We start from the raw sequence: 23,267 nt of genomic DNA on the forward strand, positions 1-23,267 counted from the left end.
ACTGTGTGAAACGAGAGGGAACTTGGAAATGTCCCTGGTTAACATGGGGGCTGAAGAGCTGCACCGAGTCCAGCATGAGGCACAGAGTGGGTGAAAACTTCTCAGTCTGAGGTTCAGAAAATACATGGACCCAGCACCTACACAGATCACTAAAGAGAAGCACTAAGACCCTAGGTTCCTCATGCCTGCAGATGTATTTCCTATCCCTGTTCTCCAAAAGATGAAAACACCCACCCATTTGCCCTCATAATTTGAGGCAGCTCCTTGGTTCCTGTCAAGGCCATTCCATTACAGCCAAGACTTCCTGCTCAACACAAAGGAAAGCTCCAGTCCTCTGCAAGTTCCCTTTTCCTTTTTTCCCCAGCTGCTTCCAACCTGTAGAGCTGACTTTTGTCCCTCAAAATTATCACAGTTGAACACATAACTTGGGCAAATCTCTTTAGGAAGAAGTCCTACAGGTTGTTAAAAAAAAAGGCTAGCAGTCTAATTTCAGAAATTCCAATTCCTGGAGCCATGCTATAGTATATCACTACGTTATTCTTATCATAATGGCTTGACGAGAAGTGAAAAAGCCCACTTGCTAGAAAAAAAACCTTTTGGGTTCAGGATCCAGGTATGGGAACATGCTCTAACTCAGCAATGCAGAGCTCAAGAAGACTCCAGCCTGCATGAGGCCAATTATAAGAGCCAGGAGAAAACTGACTCATAACCTCTGGAGACAGACTCGGGCTCTTCTGGAATCCCACAAAATGTTCTCCCATCAGACTCTTCTAGTTAGCACTCTGAAACCAATATCCTACTTTAAAACTAAAAGGCTGGCTTCCTCAAGGAATTTCGATAGACGTGAACATGAGCCAAAGGGGAGGTCAAACTTGTACATCCTACCTAATTCACCAAGTTTGGTGATGAAACACCTTCCACAGCACTGTGTGGATGGTACAAGACAGACCCACATGTTGCCATTTTAAACCACTAAACCAGGGATAAAATTAACGCAAGACTCATCACCACCACTGCCTAGATTGACTATTAAGATTAAAGAAAAAATAAAAACAGGATGCCCATGTAATAAGTAAGACATGAAAAACCACTATCAGTATAAGATATAAGAATGTAACCCTATGCTAAGTAGTTGGCTAAGCTCTGAGAATATAAAGGCAACATGGGCCTGGTCCACACCTAAGTCAAAGTATTACCAGGGTTAGCCCAGACATCCTCCCTAGCTGGCAGTAATACTTCAGTCACGTCTTTAACAAGAGTAGAGACTTGCCAGCTATTGCAAGGCAGATGGAACAGCCATGGTGGTGTGAAGCAGAAAGGCCTATTGGAGAAATATAAGGAGTTCCATGCAACCAGGAAGTTGGAGAGGTAGGCAGCAGGCCAATTAAAAAAGGGACAGTGTAAGATGAATCAGGTTCCAGGCTTGGGTGATCGGGTGGATGGAGAAATGGCATCTAGGAGCAGTGGGCTGGCGGCAATCAGCTAATAGAGCTGGTCCTCAGCAGGAAAGTGATGGCAAAGCCACTGAAGCAGGTGGGGCCATGGTCCAGAGGATGAGACCTTGAGAAGCAACAGGTGTTAATAGGGGAGAAGACGTGAATGGGGCCGTAAGATTAGGGAACCATAAAATCGCCGGAAGGAAGGGCTTTCAAAAGGAAGTGGTCAAGACTGTCCAATCCTAGGAGAGGTTAAGTAAGATAAGAAGCCAGAGCTCCACAGAAGGGAGGATGGGCTTTACCAGACAGTCTGGGAGGGCAGCAGATGACATGCAGGGGCAGGAGTATGGCTGAGAAGTGCTGAATGGGGGCACTGAGCGTGGATACTTCCCCTAAAGAGTTTCACTGTGATGGAGGAGGGCAGAGACAACCTACAGAGGGCACAGAATCCAGGAGAGACTTTGTCTGTTTTTTTTAAAAGACGTAATAACTCACACATGTTTCCAGACTGTGGAGAAGAGAGGAAGAGGTTAAAATCATGGAGGAAAGGGAATAACAGGTAGAAAAGGCGGCCTGGAAGTCAGAGAACTGGCACAGGAGCTCTTGATCAGAATGAGAAATTGGGAAAATAATTAGGAAATGCACTTTTTTTTAAAGCTTCTACACTATCAACATATAAACATCTCCTTTGACAGCCACCAGTCTTGGCTCTCATGCAGTGGCTTACAGACCTCGATGCACAGCCCCCTCACCAGCACCAGTGATTACCAATCCACAGGATCACCAGGGCTTTGAACATGAAGGAGCACCTGCAAAGTTGCTGACGAGGCTGCAGGTAAAGACAGACCCTTGGAAGGCTGAGGGACTCACCTTGCATCATACTCCTATAGGCGGTGTCTGTGATAGCGTAAATGTGGGGGGGCATCTCATGCCTCTTCTTGCCCTTGTACATTTCCACGATCTCTTCGGAATAGATGGGCAGGTTCTTATAAGGGTTGATGACCACACAGAACAGGCCTGAATAGGTCTGAAAAGAGTGACAAACGGGAATGGGTTAAGAAGTTTGACTCTCAATGTCATGGAAATCCTGTAGCAAAATGTCTGCTGCCTCCAAGGATCCCAAGTCAGCCTGATGTGAAAGCACCTCCTGGAGCCCCTGGTTTTCCAGGTCCTGCTCCAGCAGACCTGCTGAGGCATGGGGGCATCACCAACATTTCTGCTTTTTCAGTGGGGGGCCTCCCTTGACTGCAAGACTGCTGCCAGCTGTGCGCATCAACAAGCATGTGCTTTGGGCAAGATACGGGGCAAGCTTCATGGACAGTAGGAGTCCAGTTGTGAAACTGAGATGTAAGGACAATAAGAGATGTGTTTGCCTTCGTGAGAGACGCACAAAGGGAAAAGGATGCAGCTGCAGCAAGCCAACTGTGTGAAGATACAAATTATTCTATCCTGAGGGACTTTCCAAGATATTTAAGCCAAAACTTTTCCAGCATTGGGAAAGACTCATTATGTTCCTCAACCATATAGATCCTTTGTGGGAGAGTAGATCACAGACAGATAACCCCTCCCTGGAATCTTCCAGAGACAATAACATGAAGATCTCTTAAAAAAAAAAAAAAGACCACTATCCTGTCCCCCATGAACTTTCTCCAAGACTCAGGTCTCCGCTGAAGGGGAACTCAATTCATCAGCACTCACAGTGAGACTCCTGGGAACACACCTGACACCCCAAGTCTGAGTTCACCAGGTTAGATCAGACCCCAGAGTCAAATCCCAACAAGGGCAAGTTTCTTAACTGCCCCCTCCCCATTTCTCAATCTGTAAAATGGGCACAGGCAGGCTAGTTGATCCTCATTGAGTGAGGGGCTCAGAGTAGTTCAGGAAAGCAGTTTCCAGCAGCAACAGTCTAGGCAGACCTGCCTTTCTTTGGTGTCTTCTTTTTCTAATAATTTCCCTGCTATTTTCTTTTTCTTCCAAGATCCCCCTCCCCCTCCCTGCAACACACCAAAAAAAGACAGACTCCTAATACCTGGATAAGACTCCCAAGACCACCTAGGGGACATGGGTACTCACTGAGGGACACAGCTCTCTTTAGGCAGCTGGAGCAACACAAGCACCTTCTCCCAAGAAAAACAGGCCAGAGGCCCCAAAGAAGCCAGGCAAAGCGAGACCCACAAGCCATGACTCACGCACACCTGCAGCCCCCGACTCTGCTGAGTGACAGCTGAAGACCACGGGGCAGGTTCCTGGCAGAGTTGGAAACAGACCCAGGTCCCACGACCCCCCTCCCCACCCCCAGCCAGTGCAGACCTCCTTGGCTGTGGAGGGCGACTCTCCAAGGGCCTCCCATCTTTTTGTTTCCCTCTCTACAAGTGCCCTTGACCCTCATTGTCCACAGTGTTGCCTCTGGATCCAACAGCAGCCCACATCTGAGGGGCTGTGTCAGTCCAGTCCCTTCCACCCCTGCCCTCTCCAGTCTCGCCAAAAATGAAGGTGGATCTTGTAGCCAAATCCAAACACAGGATCTACATGGGAACTGATCGTGAGGACAAAGCTCCTTCCCAGCACTGGCCAAGGGCTACAGGTCTTGAACTTTCCAAGCAGCAGTTAGGCTGAAAGCAGAACTCCAGAGGGACCCACCAACCACGCAATGGCCCGCATGCAAAACAGCAGCTGAGCTTGGGACATGAACAAGTGTGTTTGGCTGCCTCTTCTGCTTGGAGGAGGGGATGCAAGGCCCTTAATTTCCTTTCTTCCTGGGATAATCAGTCAATTGTTTTCCCTCCAACTACTCTTTTCAGGAGGGACCAGGAAAGCTCTAAAGTAAAGCCGTCTGCACGTGGTATCAGCAAGCTCTGGCTCGCTACTACGAGAAGACAGGAGTGCCTTGGGTAACCTCTGGTTTTCCCTCCACTACTGTCGGGTGGGGGCGAGATGGCAGACCAGGCAGCAGCGAAGTCATCCCAGGAGCTCAGAAACAAGTGTGCTTTGTTCCTGGGGTTTGAGAAAACCCACACTCTAGGAAATCCAGCCTGATGAAAGTGAAGGACACGTGGCCACACATTTAGGGCGCGCAGTGGGGCCAGATGTTTGGAAACAGCTGGTGGTGACAGCAGAAGGAGCCTGGGGTTTACTAAGACAAGTCGTTCTGACAGCTGGGTGGGCAGATGGTCCTGAGAGGAGTTCAAGAGGACCTCAAAATTCTCTGAGCTAATCCCATCAAATCAGTAGACTATCAAACTAAGCCCCATGGAATGAGTGCCACAGCTCAGGTGGGAGGCAAGGGGCTGTACCTCGAGCCCATGGCGCTGGAAGCCCGTGGAGGCACAGACATTGAGCAAGTGGCTCTGTTTCCACCCAGCCACGCCAGGGAGCTGCTCCATTCACAGGCCACAGAGGCTCTTTGTGCCCGACCGCCCCCTGTCCCCAGGCCTCCCCCCACTGAAGAAACAGACAGAGCAGCTGTGGCGCAGAATTACCCCACGCCGCCCACAAGGCCAGGCAAACACACCACACAAAGGCTCCCAGGGTTGCAATTTGGAACCTCATGTGCAGGGGGCGAGGGGGCCTGTGAATGAGGTGGCGCCCCCTTGCCCAGGCAGCCCCACCAAGCAGCTTTGATCTTCCCGAAGCCCTGCACCTGCTGGGGTCTCCATTAGGGCAAATGCATAGTCAGCTTCCTTCTGGTGAGGATGCTGAGAAAGAGGCCAGCCAGACGGAGGCACGAGGGTCTGTGCCTGGGGAAGGCCAGCAAAGATGCAAAAACAGGAGTTAATGCCTGATGCCTCCAGCTGAAGAGTTTCAGAAAAAAGGCTCAGATTCTACCCCTGAGCTTATAGGCGTGGGTCCATGCCTGCCTAGAGAGCAAAACACATGTTCTGGGAGATGAAGCAACTAACACACTTTCATAACTAATATTCCCATTTGCAGTATGCTGATAGGCAAGTGCAGGCCATCAATTTGTTTCATACTCAGCGGTTCTCTAACAGGACCCAAGCTTAACTGCGACACGTACAAAAGGCCGAGCAGAGGGTCAGAGTTACCTTCACCTACAACAAATGGCAGCAGCTACAGAGCCCAAGCCTGAATGAGCCCAGGATTGGCTGGTGTGTTACAATGTTCTCACAACTCCTTGTAGATGGGCAAGTGAGGCCCCACGTAGCCATGTCAAATGTTCAGGGAGGGCCAAGATGCGAACCAGGTGCTGGAGGCTCCAACTCGCATGACCTGAATCACTCTGCTTTACTGAGCAGGACCATTTCTTAGAGGCCAGCAGAGTGGTTCTAACATAAATCATCAAGGATACCAAGGGAAGAGTCCCCTGCCCAGACAACAGCACTTACTCCCATCTCCCATCCACAGACAAGCAATGCTTCCTTAAGGCCGTTTGTTTTTCTGCAAGTCACTAATTCTGAATTTCAATATTAATACCCCAAGAGAAGGGGGCTTTTAATTTGGTCCATACAATATTTTCATCAAGAACTCCTGATTTCCAATCTCAGGCCTGCCAACACCTGGCTGTGTGTGTAAATCCCTTGCCCTCTCTGGGCCTCAATCCTTCCCACTTGTCATATTACATATTAGAAAGCTGGGTGAAGCTGGTCCATTAAGGACTTTTCCACTTAGATAGGTCAAAGTATCTCCTTATCCTACCAACTGCGAACACCACCCACTCATGTAGATGAGTCCTGGAACCACCTACACGTGTAGAGCCCCGCCCACTTATTTAGATATGTCCTGGGACCGCCCACCTTGTAGAGCCCCGCCCATTTATGTAGATGAGTCCTGGGACCGCCTACCCACACAGAGCCCCGCCCACTTACGTAGATGAGTCCTGAGTAGTAGCGCTCCTTGAGGTTGTGCAGCACCGAGGCTTCGTTGAGGCACGTGAGCTCCGCCATGTCTTCCACCTTAGAGAACTTGGGTGGATTCATCTTCTGGATATCATCCTTGTTCACCTTCACCTTCTTCCCGTTCTCCACCAGCTCCACAATGGCCTCCTCACCCATCTCTTCCTTGAGGCTGGCGGGCTCAAAGCCACTCTTGTCAGAAGGCACCCATACCAGCTTCTTGGCAGCCCAGTCGGCCTGGGCCAGGGGGTTATTGATGAAGTTTTTATCCACATAGAGATATTTATCGGCAGCTTGCTGCGCCATGGTGACTTACAGCCAGGACCTAAGGGAGAAAAAAAGATAAAAGATTAGCTATACACCACACCAGCTACATAAAGATCACTTATCTCATATCTTTGTAAATTGTACAGCATTATAATAAGTAAATTATAGATAACCAGGTTGTACAATTTGTCAAAATTTTATCACTCTCTCTTTGCAGGAGAAAGATGTACGTTGCTGAAGAAAAAAATGATCAAGGATTCTGTAAGGAATTAATGGTAAGATGTATCCTATGGTAAATGTATAATCAAATCTATAAACAACAATTGTGCCAAATGATGAGCATAATAAGAATCTCGGACAGATGTAATTATAGTCACACTAGGCTACACCCACTAAGGCCAGGAAAGTGACCACACAGTTTAAGAAGACTTCCAACAACAACAGATTTCTAGTTAGCCCAAAACAGGCAACTGACTACAAGTGCAAAGTGTAAGTCTCCAGTTTAAAAAACCTTCTTATTTCATGGAGTCAACCAAGAGAAGAAAACATACCACCAGTATGTTGCCAACAGATTTTAATTCCACTGCCCCAAGAAATCAGGTGAAAAGGAAAGAAGTCAGGCTCCAGGAAACGTGGAGAGTAAGTAGTGACTACTTCCCTTTTGGGGCCTAATGTGAAAACATAACCCTCACAATTCATAGCTCAGGAGAACTTAAGCCCATGTGTGTTTGCTTTTTCTGAAGCTCATTTGCAAAACAAAGATGATAAAATAAGAACCCCTCACATCTGAGTGGTTTTATAGTTTATGAAATACTATCACACACACTTCTCTATCTCAGAAGATCCTCATTCTAACAACTCTGTAAGGTGGGTAAGGTAAGTGTTATTATCCCATTTTACAGATGAGGAAACAGAAGCTCTGGAGGTAAGGGGCTTTGTCCAAAGTTACCTAGGAAGGACTCATGCTCCCTGCTCTAACTCCCGCTTCCCACTGCCTAACCACAGTATTTATTCCTGCTCAGAGGCTCAGCTGGGATCAGCTGGGAGGACAGCTGTTTTGAGTGAATCAAAAGCAGGACTTAGATGCCCTGATCTAGAACAGAGCCAGCCAGAACCACCAGAGGAATAGCCCAGAAGCTCACTGCCTAGCTTACAACACAGAAAGGTTTTTCCCTTGTGAGATCAAGGCCCCCTCCCCAGGTCCAGGAAGCCAGGAGGACCCCAGATCCACATCTAGAGTCACAGAGTCTTTCATGCTTCCAGGTCCCAGCAGGAACTGCGATGCCAGGGACGCTTGGAGTGGAGAGAACAAAAGGAAAAGTCTGGGCCATCCAGGCCTTCTTATCTGGGCTCATTAAATGGTTTCCAGATCAAGGCTGAGGGGCTCCCTTGGACTCACTCCAGGAGAGGCTGTCTTCCAGGAAATCTGCTAGCTCCCCACCACCCCCACCCCCAACAAAGAGAAGGCAAGTCCAAGGAGCAGAGCCTGGCAGCCTCCCAGCAAGCTCAGTCAGTGGCTTTGTTTACATTCCCAGCAAACCCTGGCAGCCCCTCTCAGGGGACCAAGGGGCACCATCCACCTGCAGGGACCACCCCCAGAAGAAGCAGGCAGAGCCCAGAGTTAGGTAGCAGCGAACAATGCAGGAATGGGATGGCTGCAAACCACCTGGCTGGCCTCATCTTCTGTGTGGGGCTGGAGGATGGGGGACTGGACAGGCCCACTTCCAGCTGTCCTCACTTCCACACTGGCCACTCAAGCAAATCAGAGGCTTCCCTCTGCCAGAGCAAATACCAATTGTCCTCTGCCTCTCTGCTGTCCATCTGACCACAGGCCAGTCATCCTCTGCAAAACCCTAGCCCTCAGGCTCCCCAAACCAACCTCCCCAGTCACGTCACCACCAAGCTCAAGAGCCTGCAACAATCACTGGGCACAGGCCTCACTGGTTGCTGGTTCTTCGCCTTTTCACAGACCTCAAATAGGTAAGGGACGAGACAGACTCCCACTGGGATGCAAACAGGGATTCACTTCAACCCTTTCCCCCCAACCCCAAGCCCACTGTTTGTTAAGAGTTCCACCAACCCAGCCCAGTGAAGGGGGTCAACCATTAAGTACCTACCCACCAACATCAAGCTCAGTTTATTCACAACCTCACTTAACCATCAATCACCCTGGGGAAAAAAAACCTCTTTGTATCCCAGTTTACAAATGAGGAAAACAGCCCAGAGAGGGCACGTCACTCACCCACAGTCGCTCAACCTCATCATGGGCTAACCCAGATCTACCTGATCTCTAGGTTTGGGCTGTTCCCAGCACACTTAAGCCTGGGGTCTTGCAAAAGAAATCCGTCCAACATTTTAGTGGGGCTAAAACTGCCAGTAAATTGAGTAGAATACCGGGAGTACAGGGGGACCCATTCCACAACATTCATCAGATATCTACTGGGCATTAGCAGGCAGGTGGGGAGGCTGAGAATGAGCCTTCCGGTGTGGACACGATAGCCTGTCAAAAACAGAGCAGGTTGAAACAGCATTCTCACTTCCTCGGCCTGTGACTCTCAACAGCCAGCAGCATCAGTGATGTCAGAATGACTCCTCGCTCTCATCAAACTCCAGTTTACCCCAGCAACTCCAACCCTGGGGCAGCAACAAGCCGGCTACCTAGGCTGCAGGCAGTGGGCACAGGACCTTCCCCGGGAATGTGGGTAAACTGCCCTTTCTTCAGTGAGCCTGGAGGCCATGAACTTAGAGTAGGCAGCAGAGGAAGACTCCACCCAACCCCTCCACCTTAAGCTCCTGGTTCTGCCCTACCTTCAGGCCTCAGTGGGAGGGCAGGGAGCAGGTATAGGTCTGCACTGTCTGCCTCTGACAGCCATCAGAGACCTGCAGGCCAGGCATACACTTCCTGTAAGAGAGAGAGGTACACCCCACACCCTCAGACCTCAGCCTCCAGGGAGGGCCAAGCCCCCATAGACAGTGAGCTTGAGGAATCCCCACTGGCCTCAGCACCTCAGAAGTTTTCATTAAACACTCCCGCTTGGCCAGGCCAAGGACAGAGCTGTTTGGCTTCAGCAACTCTGCTGGAATGATATGCATTACCAGCAATGCCAAGATCAATACATGGGCCTGACCAGTGGGGAGGGCCACAAGGGTCATGATAAACAATGGAGTTTCTATTCAAGCCCTCCCACTGAGACCCGGAAGGGAACGTCCACATTTGAGGGTTCAAGGGGGCTGCAGCTGAGCTCCTGTTTTCACCTGTGTTAGATAGAGGCTCCTGGGCCCCAGTGCCCAAAGGGGAAGCCAGTGCTGCAGACAGGTTAATGCTCACCTCTAAGGAGGCAGGTGGAGCAAGCCACCCCTGTCCAGAGCTATGAGCAGTGAAATAAGGACTGTTACAGAAAGGCCACTAGGAGGGACTGCCTGATGGCAGCAGCCAGCACACCGCCATTTCTCCCTGCCCTGTCCTGGGACCGTGCTAAATGGCCTCGGAAAGTTTTTTAAAACTCTGTGTAACAGAACAATTTACAGAATGAAAGAAAAATATCCCCCCTACCCCCACCACCACTTAAATTCCTGACATTCTCCCCACAAAAATTAGTTTTCTGTTTTAATGGTCCCTTCTAGTCCTGGTTCACAGAAATGCTTGATTTTTATTTTCAATTATCACAGGCAAAGCAGGGAATTCCACATTTTGTATTTTCCCTTCTGACTCTGACCACTTCCCCACAGGGCCCCACAGAGCCTGCTTGTTGATCACTTTTATCCAAATGCTTCACTGTTGCAGGTGATGACAAAGGAGCTCTGAGAGGGAAGGAACCACTCCTGCACACAGCTGGAGGAGTGGGGACTTGAACCTAGGACCTCGGACTCCAAAGCCTCACTGGCAATCACTTTTAATGGCTGCATAATATTTCAAAGTGGGGCGGTTGTTTTATTTTGTTTTGTTTAAAGGAAAAAAAGAAAACCACCACTTACTAGGTCTTTTCCTCTTATCTATTGGACCACCTTGAGATACATTCTCAAGTGGAGTTACGGGAGCAAAGGAACATCCAAGTGCTTTTATGGTCGCCAGATGTATTATCAACATGTTCTCCACAAGAGCAAACTGATGTGCTTGGCCACTTAGGGTACCCACATGCAGCAGGCACACCAGCACTAAGAGAACTGTCTGCAGGAAAGAGTCAGATAGGGAACCTCAGAAGTCCTGGGAAGCAGCAGGACCAGGCCAGCAAGGGGTTAAGGAGAAAGGAGGCGGCTCTGGCACGCTGCAGCCCTTCCCATGCTGGCTTCCTGCGGGTGCCAGTCCAACTCCAAGAAGCCCAAGGAGTTGCCTTTTTAGGCCATAATCGAGAGGACACAACCAGAGGCTAAATTAGGATTCTCAGGAAATGATGAAACTGAAAGTAAATAGGTTGACCAAAAACCTCTGCTTTCAACCCAAAATGTCATTCCTCGATTATTTGCCTTCTCCCCTTACCCCTAAAGACCCATTTGGATCTATTACTCCTTCCTGTTTTCCCAAGGAACCCTTTCTCTCCCTCCCTTCTGTTGGTTCTCTTTTTGTTATACTTGTTTGTGTGTTTGTCAGGAAAAGAAACTGCCAGCCCCTTAAAGACAGAATTTATTGTACTAGGACAAATCAGTGGTCCAAACACAGTGAACTTTTCCATTCCTAGACAGTAGGATTTATGTAAGCCTTCCATGGACGAAGTTCTAGGCTTGAGTTTTCAAAGTCATTGCAATTCATCTGAAAGCTACCGTCTTAACTCACTGTACTTAACTCAAAGTACTGCAGGCCTGCTACTAAGGTCTTCATTTTTCTCAAGCCTCATAATCATTTCATAAGGGGTATGTTATCATAGGCTTCCCAGGTGGTGCTAGTGGTAAAGAATCCATCTCCAATGCAGGAGACATGGGTTTGGTTCCTGGGTCGGAAAGATCCCCTGGAGGAGGGCATGGCAACCCACTCCAGTATTCTTGCCTGGAGAGTTCCATAGACAGAGGAACCTGGTAGGCTATAGTCCACGGGGTCACAAAGAGTTGGACACAACTGAAGCAAAGCAACTGAGCATGCACGCATGCATGTCATCATAGTCATTTGATGGTGGGGGAAATGAGGTTGAGACAAGTCACAAAACCCAAGTTCAAACTCAGAGCCACTCAGCAGCAATGCCCTGCTCAGCTTCTACTCACACTGCCCTCTCCCGGGAGCTCTCCAGGGGGAACATGACCTGAGAACCCACCCTGGGGAAGCAAACCAGTAAAACAGACATGATGCCAACTCGAGGCTGCAAACCCCATCTCCCCCACCTTAAATTGGCGGAGCTAAAAGTAAGGTGAGGGCCTTGGGGGAGCCATTCAAGATCTCTAAGCCAAGGTTCCAGTTCAGAGACCCAGGCAGCCTCAACCCAGACCACAGCCCTGTTCCAGCTTAGTCACCGAAGTTTGCAAGCAGCCCCCTTGGATTTCTTTCAATCCCCACCCGCATCCCAGAGAACACAGGTAAACAGGCCCCTTCTCTTTCTCCTTACAGCCACTGCTGAGTGAAAAGGTGCCCTAGCACCACTGTTAACAAAGGGTCTGTGAAAGTAGCTGCTGAAATAATATAGAAATTTTCCAACCCATGAGATTTAATTATTCAGTCAACTAATACGTACTGAGGCTCTACGTGCAAAAATATTGTGACAAAGGTGCAAAGGACCCAAGGAGCTTTAATGTAGTGAGATGACAGGACAGACATGTACCACTCGGGACAGTGCCAATCTGAGACTTTGAGTACAGAATGGACAGAGAGCAAGCTCCTTGGTTTTCTCTCCCTTTCACTGCTGTGCCCAGCATCAAATATGGTGAGCGTCTAAAAGGCAGGTTGGTCATATGGATGAAGAGGACGTAGAGCCGGCCCTCTGAATCTGTGGATTCCACCAACCATGGATCAAGACTCCGTGAAGGAAGACAGAGGAACAGCAACTTGTTTATAGGAAAAGAGAAAGGTAATTCATTGGAAAACTTGGAAGCCCAAGGGAGTTTCACGCAGGAGATAACATTCAAGTTGGATTGTGAAGATGGGTAAAATATTGAAGGGGGAGGGGAGAGAAGGTCAGAAAGTATTCCAGGCCAAGGGAGAAGAAGGTATAGTTTCACATGAACTATGAAATTATGTGACCACACAAGGCAGGGCTTCTCAGCCTCAGGACTGTAAACATGTAGGGCCCGGTAATTCTTTGCTGCGAGGGCTGTCCTGTGCATTGGAAGATGTCTAGTAGCATCTATGACCTCTACTCACTAGATGCCAGGGGCACTTTGTCCCCAGTTTTGACACCAAAGACATCTCCAGACATTGCCAAAGGTAGGGAGTGGCGGAGGGGGACTACCCCCAGTTGAGAACTGCTGAGTTAAGGGATAAACATGAATAAATGTTGCATCAGGGACCCAGACCTCTCCTTAGTAAATTTTCTCCAAATTCTCAAGTGCACAAGCCAACTTTCCTTAAAACTGAAGTCCTCAGCAAAACGATGCCCAGCATCCAAACAATGACCATCATGGATGGCATCATCACCAAGGAAGGACGGTCCCTTTTAATACACTGTAAATTAAGGGATGTGACCACTACTGGACTGTACTTTAAAGATTCCTAAATGCCCAATTAAAAAAAGAAAAAAATCAGGCAAAGGAGGCTGATGTATCGATACCCGCCCTGGCAGGACACAAATCTCCCTTGGAGTCTCCAACATGGCAGCTCAGCCAGTGACTCATAAGCAAAGTTCACCAGCATCAATCAAGAGGCCCAGGTAATTAACGGAAGACAGGAAGCAGCCATGTTGGGGAGCGCTGCCAGGGCTGGGTCAGCTCACTCCATCACATCCTGGGAAATTCACCAACTGCTATTTACTGGACGGTTTTGGCAAATCAGGATCAGTCCCAGGGATGATACCCAGGGTGAATGTTTCCCACCTACCAGAGGGTTATCTCCACCTGGAAGAACCACAACCATCATCACACCTGAACTCTCCCCAAATCTGCACTCCTTTCTGGGTCTCCATCTCTGGCTAAGACACTGGCCCTCTGGTCACCCAAGACAGTCACTGTAAACTCTTCCCTGGTGGATTAGCAGGCCCTCAGCCAATGGCACCCCACTCCAGTACTCTTGCCTGGAAAATCCCATGGACAGAGGAGCCTGGTAGGCTGCAGTCCATGGAGTCGCGAAGAGTTGGACACAACTGAGCAACTTCACTTTGACTTTTCCCTTTCATGCACTGGAGGAGGAAATGGCAACCCACTCCAGTATTCTTGCCTAGAGAATCCCAGGGATGGAGGAGCCTGGTGGGCTGCCGGCCCTGGGGTCGCACAGAGTCGGACACGACTGAAGCGACTTAGCAGCAGCAGCAGCAGCCGCAGCCGCCAACCTCATGGCCGGCACCCCTTGCTTCCAGACCAGGCCTGCCTTCCCTCCTTTCTGGGCTGTCATAGCCGCCTCCTTACTGGCTCTTCTTCCCCTGAGTCTTCTACCTCCTTCAAATCCAGCCTCCTCACTGCCTTCAGGATGACTCAGCAGCTCCATCTCTATGCATGCTCCTTTCTATTTTATTGATATTACTTGCCTGTTCAAAATAGTTCAAGACTTCCCCAGAATACAACCTAATCATCTGTGCACGGTGAGTAGACCCCTTGTAATCCCCATTAATCTCCCCCATGCTCCCAGCCCTTCTCCCCCATCTGCCCTTTCTTTCTCGCTCAGCCTAAGCCATTCCCAGCTCCTCAGAAACAATTCCTACACATCCCACTCGGCTTATGCCTCCAGGCCTTTGAAGAAGAGGTGCCCTCTGCACCAGGAACCCTCTCTCAAATAGCTCCACGCTCCGTTCTCTGCTGAGAAAGACTTCCCTCGTGTCCCTCCCCTCTGGGCTCTGTCCCTGTCTCCACTGCAGTAATCCAGCAGCTGGACCATCATGAGGATAAGGACCAGCTTTCATTCATCTCAATTTCAAACAGCTCAAGGTCCGACTCTGGGTAGGTGCTCAATTAAAGTTTCCAGAATGAATGAACATGAAACAAGGTGAAGAGGAGGCAGGAGTAATGGGGAAGGTTTCAAGGAGGCTGGAGAATCCCGTTGAGCTTTGCAAAGAAGCCAGAGAGTAAGAGAGCTGAAGTGACAGGGAAAGCCAAGCTGAAAGCACACATCAGGGTCACAGCTACCTAATGTGTTACAAAACCCAAGCCATTTGTGGACTAATTTTTATATTCTCCCCAAACAAAAAGGGAAAGAAAGCATATCAGGGCTTTCAGTCCACAAAGAGAAAGAGTACTAAAGCTAAGTTACTGGTCCCCAAGAAGCTCTGCATACGGCTGAATAAACCATCACAGCTTTCTGGAACCACCTAGCACCCCCTGAGTAAGCAAGGTGGAGGTGCCTACCATCTACCACCAGATGTAGCAGAAAGGACCTCAGTTGAGGTAGCATGGCTTCTACCCTCATGGGGACCCAGGAAAAGGCCTGAGTCACCTTTCCTGCCTCTCTTAGCCCTCAGTCTGCATCTGCTGAGCAAGCGCTGTAGGCATGTTCTCTGGTACCAATTCAGAACAGAGACAGGACTTGGAGAAACCACTGCCACGCAGGGCACCAACTCTGCAGATCCTCAGATAAGTGTTTGTAATGCACTGTGATGGAATGCAGTGGAATGGGTGTGAACTTGGAGCCAGATGGCCCTGGGTCTGAATCCTCCAGGTATCACTCCTATGATCTTGAAGCTGTGAACACCTCAATTTCCTCACTTTAGAAAGAGAAAAAAAAAATACTGACCATGGACAATTGGAAGAACTGTAACTCAACTTCCCAACAAAGAAAACACTCTAACACTTACTAGGATCTCCCCTCCTAACTCCTCTATCTTGTCCTCTTGATCTGATTAATCCTAATCCTTCCTGGAAGGATATCGGGGCTTACAAAAACCTTCCAAAAGCTTGGTGACTCTCTCTGGGTTACTAGTCCACAGAGAACAACAGAGTACAGTCTGGTGACCCCCAGACAGTGATTGCACGAGGGGACAAGGCAGGTTGGAAATGCTCTGTCCCATGGCCCTCCTGCTGAGAGGCACTGGACACCCAGATTCTGAGATGCCTGCAATAAGGAAGCCCACTGCATTTTGTCCCCTCGGGCTTTGTTGTTATTGCTGTTGTTGTTTAGTCCCATATCCTTCAAGAAAAATATGTCTCAGTGCTGGCCTGGGATATGCTGGTCTGGTGGGATGTGTGCACGAGGCAGGTGGCAGAAGAGCTGGCCTTTGAGTCTGGTGTGGCACTGACCAGCTGGGTGTGACCCTGTGGACTTGCTGGGCAGCAGTGATCAGGCTCAAACAAGAAAATGGACACAGAAGCCTCCCAATATAAACAAGGCAATTCAGCTTCTCTGCTGCCCAGGGCCACCCTCACAGCAGCCCCCCACCCTGAGGTGCTTGCTCACTCTCCCCAGGCTATGAAGCGGGGAGGGGACCCTCCCCTCCCCACTTCAGGAATGTTGTTTGCTTACAGTAGAAGCCGGGACTTGTTTCCATTAGCAGTATTCCAACCCAGGCATGTGTTGATGTTCAGCAGATAAGAAAACCAGACCAGAGACAGGCCAGAGAGGAATTTAGCACCAGAGCCCCAGAAACCTCCCCCTTTGATCTTCTCCTCAGAGACCATCTGGAGGGGCTTCCCAGGACTCCTGAGTTCCCCAGGGAACACGAAGATGCAGGGCCTGCACCCAAGGGACCCAGAACCTCAAGAGTGACACCAGAAAGGAGTATGTAGATGCCCTCCTCCTACATGAGGAATAGGGGGTGGGGCAGGGGGCGTGAGACGGAGTAGAGATTGGCAGTGGGGGCAGCGGGGTTGGGGGGATGCACAGCTGCTCACCAGTATCTTATCAGCCACTGAGGAATGTGGACTTTATTCTAGGGCAGGGGAAGGCAGGAGAGGGTGACATCATCAGATTTGTATTTTAAAGAGATCACCTTCCCTGACCTCCATTTAAGAGGGCAGCAAGAGAAGTCAGCAGTTGAAAAAATACCCTGGACCAGCCACAAGGGGGGCTTCCAACCTGAGAGAAGAAATAGTTCCATGACAAGGCTGGGGAGAAAGGGATCCCAGGCCACATGAGGGGGACAAAGGGAGGTAGACCTCACCCTGTGAGCTACCACTTGGAACAGCCCGGCTCAGGGGGGACCTTGGCAGCCCTACCCAGCTCCATCAGTTCCTCCTAAGTGAGAAGTGGCCTGGCATCCTAGGAACTCTGCGGTCAGTGTTACCAAAGCATCTCGGGCATAGATCTGTATCAGGTGTCACGGAGACCAATGCACCCAGGTGAGTCTCCTCCACTGAGATACCATCCTGTCCTCAGGGCCACGAGGTAACGAATGAATCAAGCGGCTAATCAGGGCAGAAGCAGTTAGTGCTTAAGGACAACTCCACTGTTAAGAATTCCAGGGACTGTCCTGGTGGTCCAGTGGCTAAGACTCCAAGCATGCAATGCCAGGGGCCTGGGTTTGATTCCTGGTCAGGGAACCAGATCCCACATCAGTTCAGTTCAGTTGCTCATGCTGCAACTTAAATAAAAAGAATTTCCACCATTCAGAACGACAGCCCTTCTTACCTAAAGAGAAAGCTCCCCATGGCCTTTAGAGATTAACCAACTCCCTCAACCAATGCCTCCATCTTTCCAGCCCCATCTGTCTTGTCCCCTGCCAGACATTCATTCTAACCATGGCTCCCCAGAGGACAGTCTTCGCACCATCATGACCCTCCACTCACCCAGGCAGCCTTTCCTAACACCCATACATTACTGCTCTTTCTCCTCTCCCCAGGCCTGCTCCAGCACAGCCTGCCTTATTCTGGAACCTCTCTCTGCCTGCCCCTGTCGTCCCCAGAACTCCTTCAGGTGCTGACTAAACCCAGGGTTCAGACAGCGAGTCCTCCTCAGTCAGTCAACACTTGTGGACGTGACCTTGACTGTTGAGAAGGCTTTACAGTCCACATTGTGTCTTCCGGAACCTGGCTGTCCAGGAGAATTACCATTCCCTCCTAACCCCTTCTGTCTGGTGTCAAGGGAGAGGAGCAGACACATCAGCAATGTAGCTCTCACTCAAAGGTAAGAGGCTGGGCACGCACGCTGCTGGGTAAGTCATCAGCACTGGACCTTGACTCTGCTTTTAATTGGTTCAATATTTGTGTAGTGAGATCACACTTGAGCCTCTCCTGCTTGGTAATGAGCTTCTATTTGGCTGCCCAGGAGAAACTGCAGAGAAGCAAATTGTTCCAGACATGGGGGTGGGGTCCCCTCCCAAACAGCAAGGAGCAAGTGACACCCCTAGACATGCCCCTAGGTTTGACAAGGTTGACAGAACTGCCTGGCCTCCTTCCATCAGGAACTGTGCATGGAACACACCACCCTGCCCTCCTGTGGACAGCATCTCTGAGCCTCGAGAGCTCCCCACTCACATGAGGGGTAACTCTGACCTTCAGATTCCTGCAGTGAAGTTATTCCTTCCCTTTGGTTCTGCTGATGATAGCCTGGTTTTTCTTTCCCCAAGCCTGCGAGCACAGTTTGCTGAAACCCAACACAGAAAAATAACCATACTGAGAAGATGTAATTATACGGCCGCAGTCTCAATGGGAAAGTGCGGCAGGCTGGATTCTGGAGCCCACATCAGGAACAGCTGAGAAGCCCAACCGGAGATCAGAAACAAAAGACAGTTTTGAAGACCACTCAATCCAGGACCCACCAGGCCTTCGGCAGCTTGTTATTCTGATTGATGTTTGCTGCTGCTGCTGCTAAGTCGCTTCAGTCGTGTCCGACTCTGTGCGACCCCATAGACGGCAGCCCACTAGGCTCCTCTGTCCCTAGGATTCTCCAGGCAAGAATACTGGAGTGGGTTGCCATTTCCTTCTCCAGTGCATGAAAGTGGAAAGTGAAAGTGAAGTCGCTCAGTCGTGCCCAACTCTTAGCGACCCCATGGACTGGAGCCTACCAGGCTCCTCCATCCACGGAATTTTCCAGGCAAGAGTACTGGAGTGGGGTGCCATTGCCTTCTCCGCTGACTGATGTTTAAATGGCACCAAAAACAAACAAAATCCCTGAATATCACAGCCTCTACTACCAACAGCCATCCTGATCCCATTGCTGCCAAGCTCAGAGCTCTAAGGCCACGATGGGGCCCAGGCACCCCTGGGTCTGATGACCAATCTGCGTAGATGTTGAGTAACCCCTGATGAACTTTAGGAATGGGGAAGGTTCCAGTCTCCCAAAAGGTCCAAACTCCAAGGACCAAGCCCAACTGACTCTCTGCCACCCATTCTTAAAGTGCCTAAGGATAACCCCAAACCTCAGTGACTCTCTTTGGTAGATGAGGCAGGAAAGGCCCACAGTGAGCTGATCTGTGGCCATTCAGGACCATATCAATGACCTCTTCTTCTCCATCGCCCTTCCAGCTAAATCTGATGTACACTAATCTCCATGTTGTTTCCAAAGAGACCCACGACTGGTCAACAGTTATCTTCCTGAATTGATCAGGCGGTCACTTAACACTCCCAGAGAGACCTTCCAAATGGTTAATAGCTTATTCATGACCTTTATGAGGAAGGCATCTTAGAAAGAATCAGACTCAGGAGGCAGCCAGACTGGCCAGGGAAATACAGACCTATTGCTTTACTAACAGGACAAACTGGGCCAGGCCGACAGGGCCCCTGGGCCTCGGTTTCTCCGTCTGTAAACTGGAGATGCCACAAGCTGCCCCAAAGGACAGGAGAGCTCCCCCAGCAGAGCAAGCTGACAGCCCACAGCCCTGACTCTGCGATGCAGTCAGAGCCCAGCTCGACTCACGGGACTACTGTGAGGACCCAAATGAACTAAGGCAGGAGTGGTGCTTGGTGGCGCCCCAGGCCTGCTGGCTCCCCGCCCACAGTCTTGCCTCTTCTCTCAAGGAGTCGGTGCCGCTGAGCTCGCTCATAATGAGTCAGTCACAAGCACTGCCCTCACAGAGCCCACTTGGAGGGGTTTGAAGTCACATCCTGCCTCGCCTCACTTGACATGATTTATTCCACCCCAGGAATGCAGCTCATTTCCCAGAATTTTGTAAAGAACTTTAGTTAAAGAGTTTGATCTTGCTGAGAGCTCCATTTACCGCTCAGCTGTGGGGGGGTGGGGACCTCAGCTCTGCTCAGACCTATGGGTGGGAACCACACAAGTCAGCGCTGAAAGACCGCCCCTCCACCTAAGGAGCATCTCATCCTGGGGGCGCCATTTTTTTTTTTTAATCTCAAGCCACAATAGAAAATAATTAATTTAAAAGCTTTATCATAAATATGCAAAAGTGTCAAACAAAAGTTTCACAAAATGATGTATACACCCTAGGCACTCTGATATTTTCCATTCAAATCTATTTAATTTCTAAGACTACTGGTTGCCACACCAATAAGCTCAGGACCCACCAGTGAGTCTCCGTTGATAGCCTGAAAAACACCCATCTGACTCAGCCTTCACTGGGTAGATGAGTCTCAGACTCAGCCAGCAGCTTGCCCAAGATCACACAGTGAAGTTCACAAGGAGAAGTTCAAGTCCAAAGCCAAAGCAAGGTTCTGGGGCTGTCAAACCTCAGGCAGGTAAGACAGCAGCTGTAGCAGCCCAGTCGCCTGACATGGGTTGGATGGTTGGTCCCCCACTGCTCCCATCCTTTGATCCATACCTCAGTAAAGCCATAGCAGGTATCCTAAGGCCTCTGCCACATTCCCTGCTCCCCACCGTTTCCCTTAAAAAAGAAAGAGGCTGACACTTGGAGATGAAGTGACCTGACTGGATCTGGGGGGTTAGGAAATGTCCTTTGAGGACCTGGAGTCCTGCTGAAAGATCACAAGGACAGAAAGAAAGAGCCCAGTTTCCTCTGTACGCAGAGTCCACAACTGATCAAATCCACTTCATTCAAAACCTCACCACTTAAAGCTCAAGGTCTGGCCCCACAAGGAAGAGATGCCCAGAAGTGCTATGATATTAAAGGCTTAATACAGATCAGATGGGAGAGGAAGGCCACTGCCCCAGGAAAGTGCTCTGCACACATTACATCTTAGGACAGTGTCACCTAATCCCATAGTGAGCAGACCCTCCTGCGTGAGTGTGTGTGTGTGTGTGTGTATAAACAGATATGCAGAGACATATGTTTATACACATACACACATTCTATAAACAGGAAACCCAAAGTTCCCATCTCTCTAGATCAGTGGTTCTGAAAACTTTCAGCCATCAAAGACTCCTTTGAGAATTGCCTGAAGGCCGTGAACCCTTTGTACCATCTTAGAGGTACATCTACAGAGACCCTCAAGCAGTCCTGGGACTTTTAGGAGCCCCCTGGTTACCAGCTCAAAGGCAAAGGGGCATTGGAGTGGCCTCCTCCTCCAAGGCAATGTGAACTTCTTTGAAAGGATTTTCTTCCTTCATTTTCCTCCAGAAGGTTAAAAAGAGGTCCAAGGAAACAGAGCTGTGGTCGGGACGACCCAAGAGTGAGAGTCCGCATGGGAAGCGGAGGACCTGGGATGGTGGGGGCAGGAGGCCATCTCCCCTGGGGTGCTCTCATCACTCTGGACAGCAGAAACAAAAAATCCAAAACTGAACAGCAAACTGTCTCTCTTCTGTTTGCATCCCTTGGGCCTGTTCTCTACTGAGCCAGCCATGTGCCAGCCCTGCACACCGGCTGCAGGGCAGGCAGAGTCACTCTCTCCAGAGAAGCCAGGATGGACAAGCAGCATTCCAGGGCCTGCAGCCTCTCCAGGGGAAATGACCCAAATAGGAGCCATGCACAGGATGAAGATAAAACCTGCATATTTCACACTTTACACAAAAATTAACTAACAGTTCCTAGAACAGGTCGTGGTAGCATCTGTGTCTCAAAGTCTGGCTGGTACGAGCAGGCAGCTGGCCGCAGGGATGAGCCCACCACATCCGTCACCAGAAACCTAGGCGCTGCTTATTTTACCGCTTGCCGAGAATCACTGCTTTGCCTGGGCCACAAGCTGGGCCTAGGGGAGCCAACGCTGGTGAGAGAATTAGCTGCAGCCCCTACCTTAGGGAGAAGCCAGATTCAGTCACCCAGCCTGCCCAGGGCGGAGCCTCCCCTCCCCCCATGCGGACGTGAGCGTGCGCGTGCACGCACGCACGCGCACACACACACACACACACACACACACACTGTGGGATCAGCGCAGGGTGGGACACTTCAGGCCAACCTGGATGTGGCCACTGGAGTCTCCGTATCCAGGGATCCTGGGAACGTAATTTCACCATTCTGCAGCTCCCTTTCTTCGTCTGTACATGGGAATCACAAAGCCCATGGCATAGGACCGTGCTTCTCACGGTAGACCTCACGACCACACACGACAACCCGGACCTGGAGGCAGGTTCCATGAGTGTCCTGCTTTGCAAAGCCAAAGCCCAGGAGATTTCAGTGACTTGCTCCAGGGCACAGGGAGTAGTAGCTGTTGGTGCCCCGGACCAGCCAGCAAGGTTGGTAAGAAGACTTGGTGACCAGCAGTGAGCGATGGGTCAGGAACAGGAGGGAGCGTGGGACGACCCACAGTCTTCTGTGCCCTCCAGAACCTCCAGAAGCAAAGCGGCAGACGTGGTCCTCATGGTTGCCACCGACCCCCTGTGCCCAGCCCCTTGCAAACTCCTTTAACCCGATTTCTCTGAGTGTGTTAGGAGGGGGGTTTCTCCCCCAGCCCCTCCCAGCTGTCCCCGGAGGATCCCACTGAGGAGGGAAGAATTTAACGCGCCTCACGACCACCACAACCAGTGTGGAATGTCCCGGGTCCAAGAGCACGAAGGCCGCCTGCTAAAGCCCCGGAAAGGCCTGGAATCCTGCCCCAGCCCCTGATCCCTGATCCTTGCTCAGGTCCAAAACGGAGTATCACATTCTTCAGATTCTTGTCTGAAAGCCAGAAAGGCAGGCAGGCGGGCGGGGGTGGAGGTGGGGGTGTAGGGAGTGGGGGGCTCTCTGCCATTTCAACCTAAGGATAATTAAAGCCTGCAACTTGCTTTAAAGGGGAAGAGAGTCACCATTTTTCAGCCTCTAACACACGGATCTGTCTCAGGTGTGCAGGAAGAAGGTTGGAGGTGTGAAGCCACAACGAGGATAAGGCCTGATGAATTCCACCATGCTCGGCGGCCAGTAATTAATCCCATGATGAGGCATTCTTCATGAGCACTTGGCAAGGCGCAGCTACCTCCTCCTCACCCTGGCAAGCACAGGAGACGGTTGGTGGGTGGCAGGCCCAGCTCTGGGCAGAAGGCAGGCTGAGAATAGCAGGCTGATGGGCTCGGAGGCGGCCAGGAGATAGCTAGGAGGTGGTAGCGGTGCTGGAAGGCTGAGGGGGAAGCAGCTATGGATCCGTACAGAAGCCAGGCTGTGCCCAGGTCACACACTGGCCATCCACCCCAACCTGCTGCCCACTGCCCTATCTTAGACGGAGCAGAGGTGGTTGTTCTTTACACCTGACACCAGAAGCCAGAGAGTCACCAGGCCGACAGCCACTGTATACAAAAGCCTGAAAGTCTACAAGCCCCTAGCTTCACAAACACTTACAGGGTCGAGTAGGACGACAGGGCAGAAAAGGCAATGGAAGCAGATATAGAAAATGATTGGCCTGAAAATTAGAGGAGCAGGGAGAGGACTTGGGATCTCTCACCTGCTACCTC

General features: G+C 50.4%; 1 protein-coding gene across 1 annotated transcript in view; it reads right to left on the reverse strand.

Moving 5' to 3' along the window:
• MYH9 (myosin heavy chain 9) overlaps positions 1–23,267 on the reverse strand; it is an 86,203-nt gene that overhangs the window by 48,874 nt on the left and 14,062 nt on the right. The window contains exons 2-3 of the mRNA XM_086401338.1: positions 6,260–6,611; positions 2,307–2,463 (exon numbers count right to left, since the gene is read on the reverse strand). Of these exons, the coding sequence (XP_086257464.1) occupies positions 2,307–2,463; positions 6,260–6,592 (490 nt within the window). The 5' untranslated portion in view covers positions 6,593–6,611. The remainder of the gene's footprint in view (positions 1–2,306; positions 2,464–6,259; positions 6,612–23,267) is intronic.

The sequence above is a fragment of the Bos grunniens genome, chromosome 5, assembly GCF_055505025.1.
Source record: "Bos grunniens cultivar Pamir isolate PY7600 chromosome 5, Bosgru_T2T1.0, whole genome shotgun sequence".
Classification (NCBI taxonomy): Eukaryota; Metazoa; Chordata; class Mammalia; order Artiodactyla; family Bovidae; genus Bos; species Bos grunniens.